The 17999-nt window shown below is 39.3% G+C and overlaps 1 protein-coding gene across 1 annotated transcript in view; it reads left to right on the forward strand.

Annotated features, from left to right (window-relative positions):
* LOC139719059 (ankyrin repeat domain-containing protein 13C-B-like) overlaps window positions 1-17638 on the forward strand; it is a 53650-nt gene extending 36012 nt beyond the window's left edge. The window contains exons 5-11 of the mRNA XM_071630502.1: window positions 7798-8009; window positions 9360-9559; window positions 11187-11277; window positions 12203-12282; window positions 13804-13876; window positions 15197-15326; window positions 16358-17638. Of these exons, the coding sequence (XP_071486603.1) occupies window positions 7798-8009; window positions 9360-9559; window positions 11187-11277; window positions 12203-12282; window positions 13804-13876; window positions 15197-15326; window positions 16358-16491 (920 nt within the window). The 3' untranslated portion in view covers window positions 16492-17638. The remainder of the gene's footprint in view (window positions 1-7797; window positions 8010-9359; window positions 9560-11186; window positions 11278-12202; window positions 12283-13803; window positions 13877-15196; window positions 15327-16357) is intronic.
* The last annotated feature ends 361 nt before the right edge of the window (window positions 17639-17999 follow it).

Genomic DNA, 17999 nt, shown 5'->3' on the forward strand with positions numbered 1-17999 from the left:
AGATGGTGCCCATTTTTAGGAAGAAAACAGATTCACCTCTAATTACCTTGTAGAGCAAATTTATATATTTTGTCCTATACTGGATGCTTATTAAGATCATGAAAATAGTGACAACCCCCCCCCCCCCCCCCATCTACTTTCTACTTCCAGAAATGGCTCATGAATCCACAAGGCAATACCTGAACATACTCACACTTTGATGCTACTGTACTTTCATTGTACATGCTTCAGCAAAAACAAACCATCTTTGTGTAAATACCAGTAGATTTTTGATGTAAGCACACAATGATGTCATGATACAAGCAGTTACAATATGTACTTCATGTGTATCTGTGGTTTCTTACCCTTTGATTTGATTCCACTCTGTTGAATGTTTATATGTGTGTGTGTGTACACTGTACACCTTGTTTAAAATGCCCTGTTCTCTTTCACTTTCGTTCAGTCTCTAATTTCCTTCTCTACTGGCATCTGTCTCTGTTGCTGAGTTCAATGTGAACAGAACATTCATTGCATTGCATATAGACCCCTAGATTGATTGTACTTCACATATAATTTTGTCTATATACTGTTACACACACACACACACACACACACACACACACACACACACAACATACTGTAAAAATGAGAAGTGTTCGCAGCATTTTACTCATGCAAATTTAAAATGCAAGCCAAAGTTCTTGTCTACACTATGTGTATTGAATGCCAGTGACAATACACAAAAAAATTCCTCCCATGAAAAAGGCCATTGGCTCTAATTGGCAAAAATTTCACGCCACCAAAATACAGTCAAACCTGCCATAGCGACCACCTGTCTATAGTGGCCACCTGCCATATATATGACCACTAAACTCAATTCCCCCCAATAGGATAGTCATGTTAAAGACCCTGTCCATAGCGGCCACCTGTCCACAACGGTCACTTTTCCGTCCCCCTTGGGTGGCCGCTATAGACAAGCTTGACTGTACATGTATCTTCTTTTACAGTACATGTTGTACATAATATGTGCATGCCATGATCCATGTAATTATTGATGAGTTATACAACATGTAGGTACATTATGTAGTATACATATCTGCAGATATTGGAAAGTTGATATTAAAGTAGGTAGAAAGATAAATGTACTATATGAGATAGATCCATGGATTAAATGTCTGTATATTTGGATTTGTGTTCATTCTATAATTGTGTCATGCTATCCCTTCACAGTACCTTCAAGCTAACCCAAATCCCTCACCCTGACCCCAGCTCTAACCCCTATCAAATAATTTAACATTCAAAAGCAGTCCTCCATACATCATCCTCTTAAATCCTGGTTGAGCTGGTTAAATGGCAAATTGTGCAAATGAAAAGAGAAGACCACTATACCATGAAAGATTCATCAGCAAAGACCATTGACATTCCAGTGCAACATTAACGAGTCACATTCGACTTATCCCATGACAAATGACCCATCCTCAGCTTTCAACCAGTTTATAAACAGACTCATAAAATTATTTCATGTATTTTTTGTAGTAGATTAAATGTTTGAAGGTTGTAATATGTCATATATCTTATAAATACAGCACTAATTCTGAGACAATTTTCTTCCAATCTAGAGGCACTGTACCCGTAAAATGTTTTTAAAAAGGACCCATTTAGGTGCACATTTCGTCTTCTTTCTTTTTTTAAAAATGCCCATGTACATTGTATGGTATGTCATTTGATGTTATTTACAACACGTATTTTGGTGATAGGGGACCGATTAAGTACAATAACACATCGATCCCCGTGCGCCTCGTAGCAGACTCCTTTTTGCTGTGGCTGACAATTGGCACCAAGGACGTTTTCACTCGCACCAATCTCATTTAATAGGACGAGTCGAATTCATCGTGAAATATTGAGCCGTTGTTTTCACTGGGAGCAATTATGCAAATGACTCCCACTGTGTCGCTTTAGTTGCAAATTAAAGTATCATTTAACTGAGTTATGCATTTCGCCGGCCCGCCCAGACGGGTGGAACGATTGACGGAATCAAAGCTTCGCCCGCACACGATGGCTGCAAGGCTGAAGCAATCAGGGAACATTTTGCAGGCACCTATCAAATACCTCCACTTAATTTGATCGTAAACAAGGTGATTTTGATCAAATAAAAGGGCACACTACATCATACTTGCTGTATTATCAACTTAGTGAGCTTAGCCTTTGTACTAATCGAAATGTTTAGGGACTCATTGTACGTTGCTCATTTTGTATTCATTCCAATATAAATCAGTATATTATGGCAGTGTGCATGAAGGGAGTGAAGGGAAAATGAAGGGGGAAAAGAATATGCAGTGGTAGTGTTACACCATGGGCCCATTCACACAGCCACCAACAGTCATAATTATGAAGGTCAAAATTTGAATTGCGTAAAAAAAAACACTTTTTGTCAAAATGTGTGTGGACATACAGATGTAATAATTGTGACTTTTTTATTAATGAGATTCAAATCATGATCTGTGCACTACTAGAAGTGCAGTGTTTCTGAAATGATTGCACTTTTTCCGGAGTAGTCAAATTTTTTTGCTGTGCTAAGTGTGAATGAAAGCTGTATGAAATCACGGCAGTTTTTTGTATCCCATAATGCAAGGCGCTCGGGACACTCTGGTCAAAGTTGGGTCAAACTCCAAGAGTTACACATGCTCAGGTTGACCCCGCTCAAACCACTGTGATTTGAGTCACAATTTATCTTCATGAACTGATGCAATGTGGATTGCGAACTTTTCATGTCTGTGTATGTGTAAACCAGAGAAAACAAAACAAAAAACAAATACTGTTGTAATCGCAGCTCAATTAGCATTTTTTTAATGTGTGTGAATGGGCCTTGTGAAGGTCATCTGACCACTACTTTAAGGTGTTGGATAAGAAGTGGTAGTCCCATCTTAATGGTCTCAGTGAACCCACAAAGTAAGTTTCCGTAGTATGTTCAAATACAATTATAAAGAGTCTAGGATAGAATGTCTTTTGAATTCATGTTCACATATACCCCCAATCCACAGAGATTTTCTCTCGTCGATCTCTCGTCGATCACTCATCGGAAGCAAAGTTTATCGCTTCCGGACACCAACCGAAGCCTATGGGATTGCAGTTCCATGAATCCGACTTGTGCTGGTCCACTATCAGGTAAGTGTCAGACATGTCGGACGGTGATCTGATGAGGCAAGAGATTGTCCGATGAGGATCATGTGCAACATGTCTGACACTCACCTGATAGTCGACCTACCGAGTCGGATTCATCAGACTGCGGTCGATATACTTCGGTGGGTAGCCAGAACCAACAAACTTTGCTTCCGATGAGTGACCGATGATAAAAGATTTCTGTGGAATGGGGGTATGAAACAGCAGAGTACTGCCTAAATGAAATGAGATAAGATCAGAATAGAGCAAAAATGTGAGAATCTGTATGGGGGCAAAGTGCACAGAAAAAAACCCCAAAAAAACATGTCTAGAGCTGTGTGTTAGATGACTGGCATCATTGTCATATAATCTGATAATCACTGTTCTGTATTATTCTATGACGTGATATTATCACCCAATGCTATTAGTGGATCATTACCCCCTCCCAAGGAGGGTTATGTTTTGGCGGGCATTAGTTTGTCTGTCTGTTTGCAAAAGAACTCAAAAAAGTTGTAGAGGGATTTGGATGAAATTTTCAGGAAAAGTCGATAATGACATAAGGAACAGATGATTAAATTTTGGTAGTGATCCTGATCACAATCTGGATCCAGGATTTGTAAGAAAAAAAACCCACAAAAAAACCCACAAACAAACAAAATTAAGAATTCTTTTAATATCATTGACGAATAGGGCCAAACAAACCAGCGAATTCAAGTTGTGTGTATTTGAAGTGTGCGTATTCGCACTGAGTGCATTCGAGGTGCAGTAGCAGGGAGCTAATGGTCCAGATGCAAGAAAGGATTCTCCATCATTGGGATATAGGGCCATCTTTAGCATAATTATGTGTATATGGGTAGAAATGAGCTGTTTGGTGGAGGTCTGTGATCTCTCAAATGCTTTGCTAGCTTTGCTAGTTCATGAATACATATATATATACAAAATACTTTAACTTCAGGATTTAAAATGTTATTTCACAGAGGTCAGAGGTCCATATTAACTTTATTTTGTGACTGCTGAATCCCAATGTATGACAGTAATTCAAGCCCTTCTAGAGGTTCATCTCATTTATTCCATACACTCCAGTTATACCATATGAACATTAATGTTCTCTATCAATCTTGCCATCAATCTTGCTCTTGTGTTGAATGGTGAAAGCAAGGGATTATTAAGCTGTTGAAGACGAGTCCCGAGTATACTTGGGCAAATGTAGATGGGAAATGCATGTTGTAGCAAAATCAGCCTGTCCTCGACGGGTTAATGCAGAGGGGGGAATATGTGCTGTGACAGATTGTTATCAAATGTTACCCTATACCATTTCACCCATGTTACACTATCACAATCTGTTTCAGCACAATGATGATGGTATTTTTGTAAATAGCATTAGTAATAATAGTGATACTTTACTGTATAGGCATTGTTAGTGTATTTTCCAAAAATTATACCCATTTGTGTAAATAGCACCTCTTCATCAGGTCATGACACACACAGAAAACAAACAAGAAAAACAAAAATTAGTAGTGCATTCCTAGCCAATGCAAACCTTTAACACTGTATTGCCTATCAAACGGTTCAGAAGACACTGGGGCAGATCCTATACAATGCTATCAGTATATCAGACTTCAAGATCATTATTTCTTTTCTTTTGTTTTTTTTTTTAAACCAAACAGTGTTTGTACATTATATCATCCATTGTGCAAATTTGCATTACAGGACTCATTATGGCTATCTTTGTTATCATCCTTCTATTTCTGGTGCACTTCAAGTATTTGTAAACACTGTGTCGCCTAATTAGCCTCTGTGAGTAAACAATGCCCGCTGTCTGTAAACAGCTCACTATGGACACAAGAGATATTGATAAGCCTGTCCAACCACCAGCTGTATGAGTGAGTTGTTTTTGGTTTTTGCTAAATTGTATTTTAAGGTCTTGTTTTATTCCAATTGTGTTCTCCTAGCTTGGACAGGTGGTAGAAGAAAGACAAAGTTATGCCACTGTGAAGCCAGGTGATCCTTGGCAAGATGTCATGCATGTATTCCCACACATAGTTGTACCATGCTCTGCTGATTAAGGGAGCAAATACAGTCAACCTTGCTTAAGTTGACCTCGCATAAGTCGAATAATCGCCTAAGTCTAAGGTCTTTTCAAGTCTCTCCTCTTCATATGCTATTGAATCTAATCCCTCATATGTCGAATTTCGTCTAAGTCGAAGCTATTTCTTCAGTCCAAATAGATTCGACTTGTGCGAGGTTGACTGTAGCATATCTACAAAGTGTGCTAAAATGGAAGATGTGACCCACTGCACCCAAAATTTATGATTTATGGACATATATGCTAAGAAAAAAAAGTGACAGAGATGACAGAGGTTTTTTTTTCATTGATTATTATCTTGTTTTAAATTTATGGGGTACAGAGGAGTCAGTTTCTGTCATAATATTTCTTGTGATTATATATCTCTATATTCCTTGAAAATGGGTGTTTTTTCCTTGTAGGACCTGATGCTGTTTTTCAGCTACCATAGAAATATTTGCCCATCTTTAACTTTGTTTTACCTTAATATAAACCATCATTTCAAGGCACAGTTTGTTGTTTTTGTTCACCGTCTTACCCCACCAAGAGGTTGTTGTTCCCTCTTTGTTTTTTGTTTTCACACAAACCTGTGGGCACCTTTGAGGAGAATACAGAAGTGCTAAACATCTCTTTCTCGCACCGGCATTCCATTCAAATTCAGTTCATTAATTTAGCCAAGTGCCATAAGTGTAGGACAAAGTCTAAACACAACAGGTGGAATACAATGTATTGTTTAGACAACAATGACCATGGTTTGAGGCAACTCTGGGGGTGAACTAAAATGAAAGTGGGTCATATTTATTCTTTTTTTTTCAGACAAATTAAATATGTTTGTGAGAGATTGCATTTCATTTCATTCCAGCAGTTGACAAGACCTACTACCTGCTGGTTTTATAAAGCCATAAATGCTTATAAATGTGGTTTTTAGATGAAAATTAATTGTTTTTCCTCCTTGTACTTTGAAGTGATCACAAGCACTTATAGCACACAAGATCAAACTTTCGGATATGATCCTATTTCTCATATTAGATGCAACTGGGGTCTGCCTGGAATTTGGCAAGCATGATTTTCATGGAAAAGATCATCAAAAGATGGGTTTTTCCCCCCATGGAGAGTAATTGTGAGCATTTCATATGGTTTTTATAAGGCCGAGTTTCTCCGTTTGTGATAGATGGGATATTGATGATGAATGGGAGTCAGGGGATATCTGACTTACTGGGTCAAACTGTCCCATAGAATAAATTTAAAGGGAGCAACTGTTCAAGCATAGAAGTTCAGCGTTATTGTTTTATTCAGCCTTATTCAATATCTTACCATGAAGAGCACAATGTAAAAAGTAGACATTTTTGTGGTGTTGAAATTTTCAGCCGTTTCATGTGACCAAAAACCTGCGCGAAAACAAAAGCATGCAAATATCTTTGCTTGCCATATGTTCCAGTAGGTGAGATCTTGATTCTGTGGAATAAAAACATTTTTAAAAAATTTCTTTCCTGGCCGAGCACGAAAAATTGCTCACATGAGAATATTTTACAGTAACTACTGGAATAGATTACATTCTCATCTCGATGTGGACTTGGCAAGAGAGTGGTCGAGTTAGTGGTCAAATATTTCAAACATGCAGTTGCTACTTTGTTCTCTTGATGTACTTTATCAATAATGCGCTTGCTCTGTGATTTTCCATGATGTGTAATAGCATCGTGATAAAATTCAATAGCCATCCAGCTTTTCCATCCTTTGTATTACAACAATAACAGGGAAGTATTCAACCAAATCCTTAGAATTGTGATAATTTTGTTTTTGTTTTTGGGAGGGGGGGGGGGGGGGGTGGAGAAGTAGAGGGATGTGGGTGACGGAAGACTGAAAGGGAGGTTAGTCCAAAGGGCATTGCAATAGATATTCCTCTTGCACAAATGTGTATTAGCGCAAGAACTCTCTAACTTTTGTTTTTATAGGCAAGTGCCCTTTCAATTTACTAGCCCAACAGAGAGCATTAGTAGCCAGTAGCCGGTGGGCATGTTGGCTTCTAGTACCCTGATCCAGAGAGACGACCCTCATGTGGTAAAAGATCACTTAGTAAACTCCCTTAAGTCTTTTGTTGCCAGGGACTTTAAGACAGTGTGTACAATGCTATGGGGTTTTCTGTGCTAATCAGCACTCAAAGAACACAAACGGTTAACCCTCCCTGTACCAGGGACTTTAGACAGTGTCTACAATGCTTTGGGGTAATAAGTGTAAGGGTAAGTGAGGGTTAAATGTTTCCTGTGTGATATGGATGAGAAACCAGTGTCCATGGAGACGACGCACTCCGGTAGGTTGGTACGGGTGGATGAGTTCCTTAATGTGCGTAGGTGATGTACCGTGAAGAGATTGATATGATGGATCCCACCCGTAACCTCAAGTGGCTGGCTACAGATACAGTGCAAGTTGACATAGACCTCAAAGAAAGCCAAAAAAAGAAAAAGCAAAAAAAAAAGCAAAAAAAAAAAAACGGATAACCTTTAGCTGTGCTTGGCATTAAATGTCCTCACAGCATACAACCAAATGAAAAATATTTAAAATGTACTCCATCTTCATTCTTCTCCACCATGCCACAGTCCCCCTGGTATCCCGCATCCTGCCCTCCGACACCTGCCGGATATACAAGAAAGGGGCGCAGATCCGGGTGGACACCACCCTGGTGGACTTCTCGGAGATGAAGTGGCAGAAGGGGGACCTGACGTTCCTCTTTGACGGCACCGTCACCCCAGAGAGGTCCCTAGTGTTCCTCGACAACGAGAACAAAATCTACCAAAGATTATCCTACGAGGTGAGCCGCAAACGATTCGTGTTCCATCATTCTTGTTTTGTTGAGCTATCCCCCACCGCCAAACTCTTCCGAATCTTGTCTCAATGAAAGTTTCTCCCTAGCTCACAGCGTGGTCACCTACAAAGCACGTCGAGGTCAAGCTCCCAAGCTAGATTTATGAGCAGCTAAACATTAATACTCCTTTTATACTGCCCACGACTTCAGCTCGCTTTCTAAAGTGAGGTAACTTTAGCTCGGGCTAAGTCGTTTTATACTGCCATTCTCGACCAACCAAGGTTACATGCAAGACCAGACCTATCGCTGCCCCGCCCCCCCCCCCCCCCCCCCAATCAGCCTGCTGTGTTTCCCACAAGAGCAAAAATTCAGTGACACTTCTGCATGCTTACTTACGAATACGAGTTCAGTTCTGTTAGGAATATGTTACGTGTTAAATCGATTTCATCATGACTAATTGCTAGATCAAAAAGTTCACAGAGTTATATTACCGAACAGGGAAGTGACAGCATGAGATTAAGAATACACTATAGTGCATGCAGTACATAATACACAGCACGCCGATGGCAACAGTACAGCAGTAAATGTACATGTTGCCAACCCAGAAATGCCATACACACTTTCTGGTCACAGATCAGTGAATTCAGCTCGAGCTAATTTATAAACTCAAGATACCTTTTATACTGATGTAAGCTCGGACCTGAAGCTGACCTGATCTTCCTCCCAAGAGTGGGGTAACTTTAGCTCAGGCTAAATATTTTTCGACCTTTTATACTGAAAGTTAGCTTGCTTCAGGTCCTCGCCTGAAGCGAGCTAACCCACAGTATAAAAGGGGTATCACTCTTGGAAATATTGCCATAAACTTTGTAGATCCCAAGATACATTGCTCTCACAAACCCCATCATGAAGACAAAGAGAACATTTGGACAAAGTGCATCTACGTGTGTAGTGCTGAAACTGTGGTTAACAAATTAGAAACTCTGTGTCATTTAAACACTTTCATATCAAAATTACAAGCATATTTGTTCAGTAAATCATTTGCAGCTTATGATACTGAGTACATCAAGATTTAATGCTGCACAGTAAAAATATGAAAAGATTTGCCTTTTTCATTAGAATTGATGATAATAATAGTGCTAATAATGATAATTATGATGATGATAATGATGATGATGATAACTATGATGATGACAATGATATTCATCATCATTATTATTATGGGGTTTGGAGTTGGAGGAGAAGTTTAGGAAAACTGAGGATAGTTTGATACCAAAGACAATTGCTTTCTTGTTTTTCTTGTTTGTTTGTTTTTAACTATTGTGGCTGCTTCCTCCCACAAACCTCATACATGTATAGCAATCCGAGGCTGAGCTGGAGGAGGAGGTCGACATCCTCATGAGCAGCGACGTCGTCACCGTCAACATCTCCACCAAGCCCATCACCTTCAACCGTTCCCAGAGTGGCTGGCTCTTCCGGGAAGACAAGCGGGAGCTCGTCGGCAGCTTCTTCGCCGACTTCTACGACGTCAGTGGGGTTGCCATCGAGTCAAGAAAGAGGCAAGTGCTGTCAAATAATTCTTGGTATCGCCAGTACCTAGGTGCCATGTGGTGAGCAGCATTTTAGATACATTGTCGGATAGCTCAGGGGACAAAGTTGCATCCGATTTTGGCTGCAAATGCATTCAGGTCACAATCCATCTTAATCCAGGGGTATTTTTTGTTGTTGTTGAAGATTTCTTCACTTCCCATCATGTGACCATCAAGCCTCGCAGTAGTAAACCATGACTCTAGTGACAAGAAATCGGTAAAATTTAGAAGTTTTAAACTCTTTTTTAGCTTAATTCTGACCAAAGAAAGAAAAGCAGACAAAAATTGCATTGATTCGCATGGGAACTGAGACACACGCAAACCAACCAGAAGTGGCAATGCTCCCAAGGAATCCCACAGTGCATCTGTGACAGGGCTCACAGCGTGCGTAGAAGTTTTTTGCGCAATGGCTATACCAAGAATTATCAAAAAAAGAAATTATAATTATTCTGAATTTTTGACACTTGCATCATTGGATTCCTTCTCCATTCATGGAATTGTATGGCGTCAGACAGATGTGAGTTCCTAGTCTTTCTCTTCCCTATTCTCTCAGAGGAGAGAATTTATGAAGTGGAAAAGTGCAGAAGAAAGAATAATATGTGGATAATTCCCAAATCTTGTAACTACACACAGGGAGGTGTTACAGAGATGGAGTGGCAACTCTTCGTAATTCATGCAAACACATGTTTGGGTTCAAGGCCTTACAATGGGATGTCTAGATTTCCACTACGCTTTGAAGTCATGCTCGGCACCGCTCTAGTTGCAAGACAAAGTTTGGAGACGAAGAACGCATTTCACCTTTTGTTGAATAACAAGCTTTATTTCACCGTAATATTTTAAATGAAATACTCGAATTGATTTAAAATAGTTTAGGAAAGAATTAAATAGTATAAACATGTATTTCTAGTTTCTTCGTAATGCGCAAATCGAAATGAAATGAAAATTAGGCCCTCTTAAAAAACTAATAGTTTTCTATAATGCGCACATTTCGGCATGTTAGTTTTCTATTTTTTAATCTGGGATATTCTGATCTTTCAAATAAAGTACTCAGTTCCAGCGTGCTTTTAAACTATTTGCTGTTAAAATTGTCAGTTTTACACTGCATTTTGATTCGCTGCTCCAATTCAAGGTACACAAATTCATTGCTGTCATCACATTGAAAGAGAGAGCGAATTACAGTAGGGGCAAGTATTTCTAGATGTGAGAGCGCTAGTCCTGATTATTGATGCTCTCTTTTGTCAAAGCACATGGGTGACACCTGTAGTTGAACGCATAACTTCTCGGCGGTGCCGCGCATGACTTCAAAGGAGAGCAGTAGTTGTCTCTCCTTCTCTAGCACCTCCCTGCTACACACATGTACAGCTGTGAATATATGCTAGTATTTCTCTCTCTCCCTCCCTCTCTCTCTCATGGGAGAGAATATCTGTCAAGTGGAAATGAGCACAAGAATGAATGATATGTGGATAATTCCCAACTCTTGTAACTGCACCTGTGAATATACATGTATGTATGATGGGATAACCCTCTCATCTTGCATCTACTCCACAACTGAGAATATTATATTTGTGCATTTTATCTTTCTCTCCTGGTCTTATAGGAGAGAACACTTATCAGATGAAGACGTGCAGAGGAACAAGGCAGCTGTTGAGAGTATAAGCAAAGGATCCCCAGTGGAGGACACCTTTCAGGTATCGGACACCTGTCACTAATATCTGGACAAAGATTTCTGGAGGATTGTGTGAAACTGGATCATGTGGACTCTGGGTCTTTCAGTGCAAAACTTTCCCCATGTTTTGACATATAAATGTATGACGTTATATGTGTTATCAAAATGAAAATGTTGATGATAATATTTGGAAAGCAGATGCACAGTCCTGTGCCCATGTTTATGCATCAATAATACTATTCCTAGAGGTAAGATTATGAAATATGAAGATGCTTTAACACACACACACACATACACTCAAAAATACTTACCCATATACCCCATCTTATACACATCATTAAGAGCACTCCAGGAAAGCTCCAGAAGCACTCCTGAATCCCTGTGAACTCTGTATGAACAGACAATCAGGCCGTGGAGCGCTCTAAAGTTATGCCCCTCTTGAGGCTAGGCTCAGGAGCACTCTGGAAGTGTTCTAAACTCTGTATAAACGGTCACCAATGTTTAGAGCATTCTGTAAGTGAAATGTGGTCCGTACTGTGCGTACAGTCTGTATGTAAGAAGTTCCTGTGCACTCAAAGGTCATCATGACAGTTATGCCCTTCTTGGCCACTTCATGTGTGGTCTCAGCGAGCGTTGATTCTCTTTAAAGAACAGACTCAGAAGGGCATAAGTTGAACCACTTCAGAAGCACTCCTGGACCCAACTTGTGTAAAAATGGGGTATTACATGTATACATGTATGAAATCATCTATTCAAATTAATTAACGAGTTGTGCTGCTCTGTTATTTTTTTTTTTTTTAGTGTACATTTCACTACTTAGTAATAAGTAGTAGTAATACTTGGGAAGAATAAAATGTGTTTGGATGTTTATCAGCATATGATGTCATCATTATTATCTTTGTCATAATGCAATCTTCATCTCTCCCATTCTCTCCTCATAATGACAGACACAAAGAAGACCATCCTTACCTCCGCCTCCCGAGTCTCAGATGACGTGGGAGGAGTATGTCACAGCTGAGAGGGGGAGGTGAGATTTTTAGTTTGTCCTCAGAAGTTGATGTCAAAGCATTGGTGTTTACTCATAGGTAGCATTTAGATATCAGTCAGTCTTTTCCCGGTAGCTGATATCAAGGCATTAGTGTGTACTCATAGGAAGCATTTAGATATAAGTTGGGCTGTCCTCAGAAGTCGATGTCTATTAGAGCATTAGTGGGTCCTCATCGGAAGCATTTACAGCTGTAGGTATCAATCAGTCTGTCCTCTGAAGTTGATGTCTAAGCATTAGTGTGTCCTCATAATTATCATTTATATATCACTCAGTTTGTCCCCAGAATTTGATGTCAGATCATTAGTGTGTCCTTTTGGGTAGCATTTAGATATCGGTCCGTCTGTTCTCAGTCAAGTTGATGTCTAAGCATTAATTGTATACTCATTGGTAACATTTAGATATCAGTCAAGTTTGTCCTCAGAAGTTGATGTCAAAACATTAATTGTGTACTCATAGATAGCATTTAGATACAATTTTGTATCAGTTAGGCTGCCCTCACAAGTTGATGTCAAAGTATTAGTGGGTTCTCATACAAAATGTAGGTAGCATTTATACATATCAGTTAGGCTGTCCTCAGAAGTTAATGTCAAAGAATTAGTGGGTTCTCATACAAGATGTAGGTAGCATTATGTATATCAGTTAGGCTGTCCTCAGAAGTTGATGTCAAAGTATTAGTGGGTCCTTGTAGGTAAGATTTAGATACAATGTGCTGTATAAAAGTTAGTCTGTCCTCAGAAGTCGATATCTATAAAGCGTTATTGGGTCCTTGAATGCAGTTTGTAGGTAGCATGGAACACAGAAGAATTATCAATGTAGAGTGAATGATTGCTTGTCAGTAGATTTTTTAATTAAATTTAGTGATTGTTACGTTTGGATTAGTTTGTTAATACTGCTGCAAGTCCTTATGGGATAGCACTCATCAAGGAAATATTCCCTCAAATGAGGACAGGATTTCTCACTAACGTCAATCAAATCAAAGAAATGGCTCAGAGCTGGAGCAAGATTGCACAAGCGTCATGAAAGAAAGGTACAGTGATATGAATATCACTTTATCATCTATTGAGGCATTCTATAGAGACCTTGAAACATCGGCTTTGGAAAGTGACTGTGATGTCAGTGCTCATTAAAAAAAGAAACCTGTAATTAGATCACCAAAGTCAGAAATGCCATTGTGAAAGTGAATATGTAAGAGCACATTGCCTCCCTTTATTTCGAAAGGTTAGAAATAGTATGGGTTTATTGCTGTGGCCGGAATAAGATCATAAAAGATGCCCATATGATTCACGTCTTTCATATCATCCATTATTACTGTTGTCAAACACGTCAAGGTAACATGCAATTCTTGAAAACATGTTACTGAAAGTGAAATGCTAATAGTCATGAATACGATTGATCCCCATACATTCATAATGGGATTCCCTGATTTAGAGGAAATCTGTGAGAAATATTGATCCATAAACCACTGTGTACATTGTACATTGTCATCTCATCTAATTTCAGAGCCTTAACGCTACTGGGAAGACCGCGAGTGAGTAAGGAGATGAGGAAGATGTTTAAAGCAACGGTTGCCATGGTGAGTGTAACTATGGAAACTAATCTGATGGCTCATCCTACATTGCACAATTGTAGTCAGTAATGTGACGCAGATGTTTAGAAGTCGTGCCAAGAATTTGTGTGACACCATCACTGCAGTCATAAAAGTTAGCTAGAACATTAAAACATTCTTATTTCTAGTTTCAATTACATCATCTCATGTGAAAAGGAAGAATATTGCTTCATGATATTATTGTAGCACAAAATCAAAAAGGGGCCACGGACAGTTACTGATGCCAGCTAAGAAAGAAAATTGTAGAGTTTAAGTGTTATCTCTGTAGTGACAGTGGTGATACCAGAGTGAGTGAGAAACAAAAATAAATGTTTACTATTTGTAAAGGGTCTAAAGAGTGGGGAGACTATGTAACGGGAAGGTCAGCCCAAATGGATTGAGCTTCATTTGCTACCCACCGGGTTACTTTAAAAACTAGCACAGGCCTGCTAGAATAGAATTTCCTGTCAGGAATATAGGCACTGATGCATATGCTCATTGGTTACTTTCACAGGGGAGGATCCAGGAATTCCATAAGGGGGGGGGGGGGGGGGGGGTGGCCTTTACAAAATTAAGAGGTAACCCTCTCCATTTTTTCCTTTTTATTTTTTTTTGTGTTAACAAAATTAAAGGGGGTCGCGTACCCGGTGCGCTCCCCCCCCCCCCCCCCTGCATCCGCCACTGTTTCAACTTCATTCGATATTCTTCAGCTGTGTATGTGCTTCTTGGTATAAATCTGTACATTATTTGTTATGGGAATTGCCAGATATATCCGAGATGGGCCAACCTTCACAATACTCATTGAGTCTCCTCATGCTCCAGTCCCTTGTGGAGACATATTTTGTTTCAATAATACGTAGATATTGTTTTGACTTAAAGGGATGGTATAGTATTGGTTGAGGTGAAAATTCAGCTCTAAACTTTTTGCAAGATACTTGAAAACCGCTTCATGTAATGTTGAAAAACATACAAATGTACGATTCTAAGAGGTATTAAAAGCTTATTTGATGAAGATTGATTTTGAAGTGGCTGAGATATCCAAAAATAAAGTAAAATAAAGTAATCCTGATAAAAGATGGGTCCCACCTTTTATTAAGATTGCTTTGTTTTGGACATCTCAGCCATTTCAAAACCAATTTTCATCAAATAAACTCTTAATTCCTCTTAGAATTATATGTTCTTTCATATTTCATAACAAGTTTTTCATTATCTCAAAAGATCATCAAAACACGTTGGAAACTGCAATCCCCATCTGAACCGAAACTGACCCATCCCTTTAAATTCTTGATGCTGATCTTTGTATCACAGAGTGAAGATTTCCCCATGGAAGTGACAGACCTCCTCAACATGTTAGAAGTACTGACCTCCATGAAGCACTTCAGCAAGTTAAGAGAATTCGTCGAGCTGAAGCTCCCACCAGGATTTCCAATTAAAATTGGTGAGTTTATAAAGGAAGTCAATGCACAATATTAATCCAGAGCTGTCAGTGCTAAATGTTTTTTTGTAGATTCAAATGCTATTATTTCTTTTTCCATGCTGTACATGTACATACAATATGTTTATACTTCATTTTTTTGGGACAATAAAAGAAACTTATGATTTTTTTATTGTGTCTGGAAAGGAAAATAATTGTCTTTGTAAATTTGCAATCTAGTGTAGATATCTAAACTTGAGCAGATGTAGTGGAAAAGTGGAATTTTTTCGCAATGTGGAAATGTTTGCGCATTTACGCGACATGAAAAAGCTTGCAAATTTTTGCTTGCTATGTACACATATGTATTATACCACTTTGGATTTTTCATTCTGCGGAATTCAAACCGCGCAAAATTAATCTTACCAGGCCGAGTGCAAATAATTACTCACGCTAAAATGTCCACTTTTACAGTAGCATAATGATGTTTGTTTCATTACAGAAGACTTCATACATGTGTGAAGTATGGAATGTCGGTCCATTGTATTCTTAGCCACAGAAGAGGGACTTTGAGGTTGAAGGATGCAGATTTTATGATCTGTGAATAGTGATGTTATCTCGGTCATAAAAAGTTCATGCTGGTGTAGTACAAGTAGTTCGTCGCCATAATACTAGCTGTGATGGCCACACACTGCTTGCTACTGGCTCGTTCTAGCTATTTCAACAAGGTTTATACATTTATGTGCAATGATGTAAAGTTATGGCATGTAAAAGGTGCACATCAAGTTGGACATTCCCTGTTTCATCTCAACACCAAATCATCTCGAATATACTTGAGGTCGCGAGATTGAGGCACTTATGTGACTCTTGGCTAGATTAACATGCACTACGTCTCAATGTTGATTAACCTGTTGAGGACGGACTGATTTTGCTACAACACACATTTCCCATAGACACATGCCCGAGTATACTCAGGACTTGTCCTCAACGGGTTAAGATTATGTTAGTTGCGAGAATCAAAAGCTCACTGTTGTCCCTTCCCTCCTTTCCCCCCGCAGACGTTCCCGTCCTTCCGACCATCACGGCTCGCGTCACGTTCCAGGCGTTCCAGTACCGCGACAACCTCAGCCCCACCCTCTTCACCATTCCCTCGGACTATCGCCAGAACTCCAGCAGATTTCGCGACCTTTAGCGCCGTCATTATCGAAAACGACCTCCTGAATTTCCTGGCTTGCTGACGAGGACATGGTATGGGGCAGGCCAACACTCACGGAAGTCAACTGAGTCTTTCTCCGAAGTTGCAGTTATGTCATTATTTTGTGCTTTTGTTAACAAGGCAGTCCAGTTTTATTTCTCTACGAAGTTTTAGTCTTTATGAAAGCTCACGTACTGTTGAGCAATTTGAGTGTGACTTCTCCTTTTAATACGTCTTTTCTTCCTTGTTTTGTGCTCATGTGTGTTGGACAGATAAATCGTAATGATGACTCCGTAGTATCAGAATACAGTTGGTACTCGAACAGTACTTTGTGAGTATGTGGACACAAGATCATGGAAAGTAAAATCTTTAGAAATCTTTCTGCATTTAACACTACACCTTCAGTTGCTTCCTTCTAAGAATGGACATTTGGCAAAAGACATTGTGAGAGTCTTTACTGATAGAGAAGGGAAAGGATGGGGATGCTGTATAAAGACTAGTAAAGTACAAGGTCTCTCAGTTTATAAATAGGTAAGATAAGTGTCACTGAATTCATATGCTGATATTGGCTGTAAAAGCTGCATATGACTGGTGGAAATTCATTAAGACAGGAGTTTTTTCCAAGGACACTCAATATATCTGGTGTTTAAAGGTGTTCAACAGCTTTTGCAAGTTCTCCAAAATTTTCATGCAGTTGGACTCCATTTTGTTTTGAGAGAGATTCTAATTCAAATCACTGTCTGCACGATACATTTGACAACATAGATCATGGCCAAGAGGGAAATTTCTGACTCTGTTTCTTGAAAAGTGTAAAACATATTTTTTCATTCCATTGCCATGATTTTTCAGTCGCAAATTAATCACTATAGAAAAGTCTTGATTCAATATTGATATGTGATGTGAAGTGTACAGTGCCCATATGATAGTCTGTTTGAGATAGACCTCAAATCAAGCACAAGACAGTCATCTTCGGCAGTGAAGGACAGCCGTACATGTACAGTGGACTCCCGTTATAACGAAGTCCTCGGGACCGGCAGTTTTCCTTCGTTGTATCGAAATTTCGTTATAACCGAACAGAAAAACAATAAAAACACATAGAGCGGATTATGTTACGGCCTGAATGTTTACTTCGTTGTAACCGGAATTTCGTTATAACCGTGTTCGTTATAACGGGAGTGCACTGTATAGCGTACCCTGTTGTGATATGACTCGCGATCAAATATTTTCAGCGTCTTTTGTTTTTTGCTCTTTTTTTTCCATCATGTGGTTTGTTTTTGTCACCTGAAGTATTTCCTTATAAGTTCATGTTAGATTTGTCTTTTTTAGCAGCATACCGAGCAGTGATGTGTACCTTCCTCTTTTTGCTGAATGAGACTGCATTATGAGCTAGGGTAGACCTATTCTTGGATTCCCCTTCAGTGCTATGCAAAGGTGAGGACACTCTCCTCGAATCAGACAATCGATCATCTTCAGGACTTCAGGACAGCGAAAAACCGTCTGCTGCA

Source organism: Diadema antillarum, unplaced genomic scaffold (genome assembly GCF_040938485.1).
Source record: "Diadema antillarum isolate AM-2024a unplaced genomic scaffold, OU_Dant_1.0 scf00000103, whole genome shotgun sequence".
In the NCBI taxonomy this organism is placed as follows: Eukaryota; Metazoa; Echinodermata; class Echinoidea; order Diadematoida; family Diadematidae; genus Diadema; species Diadema antillarum.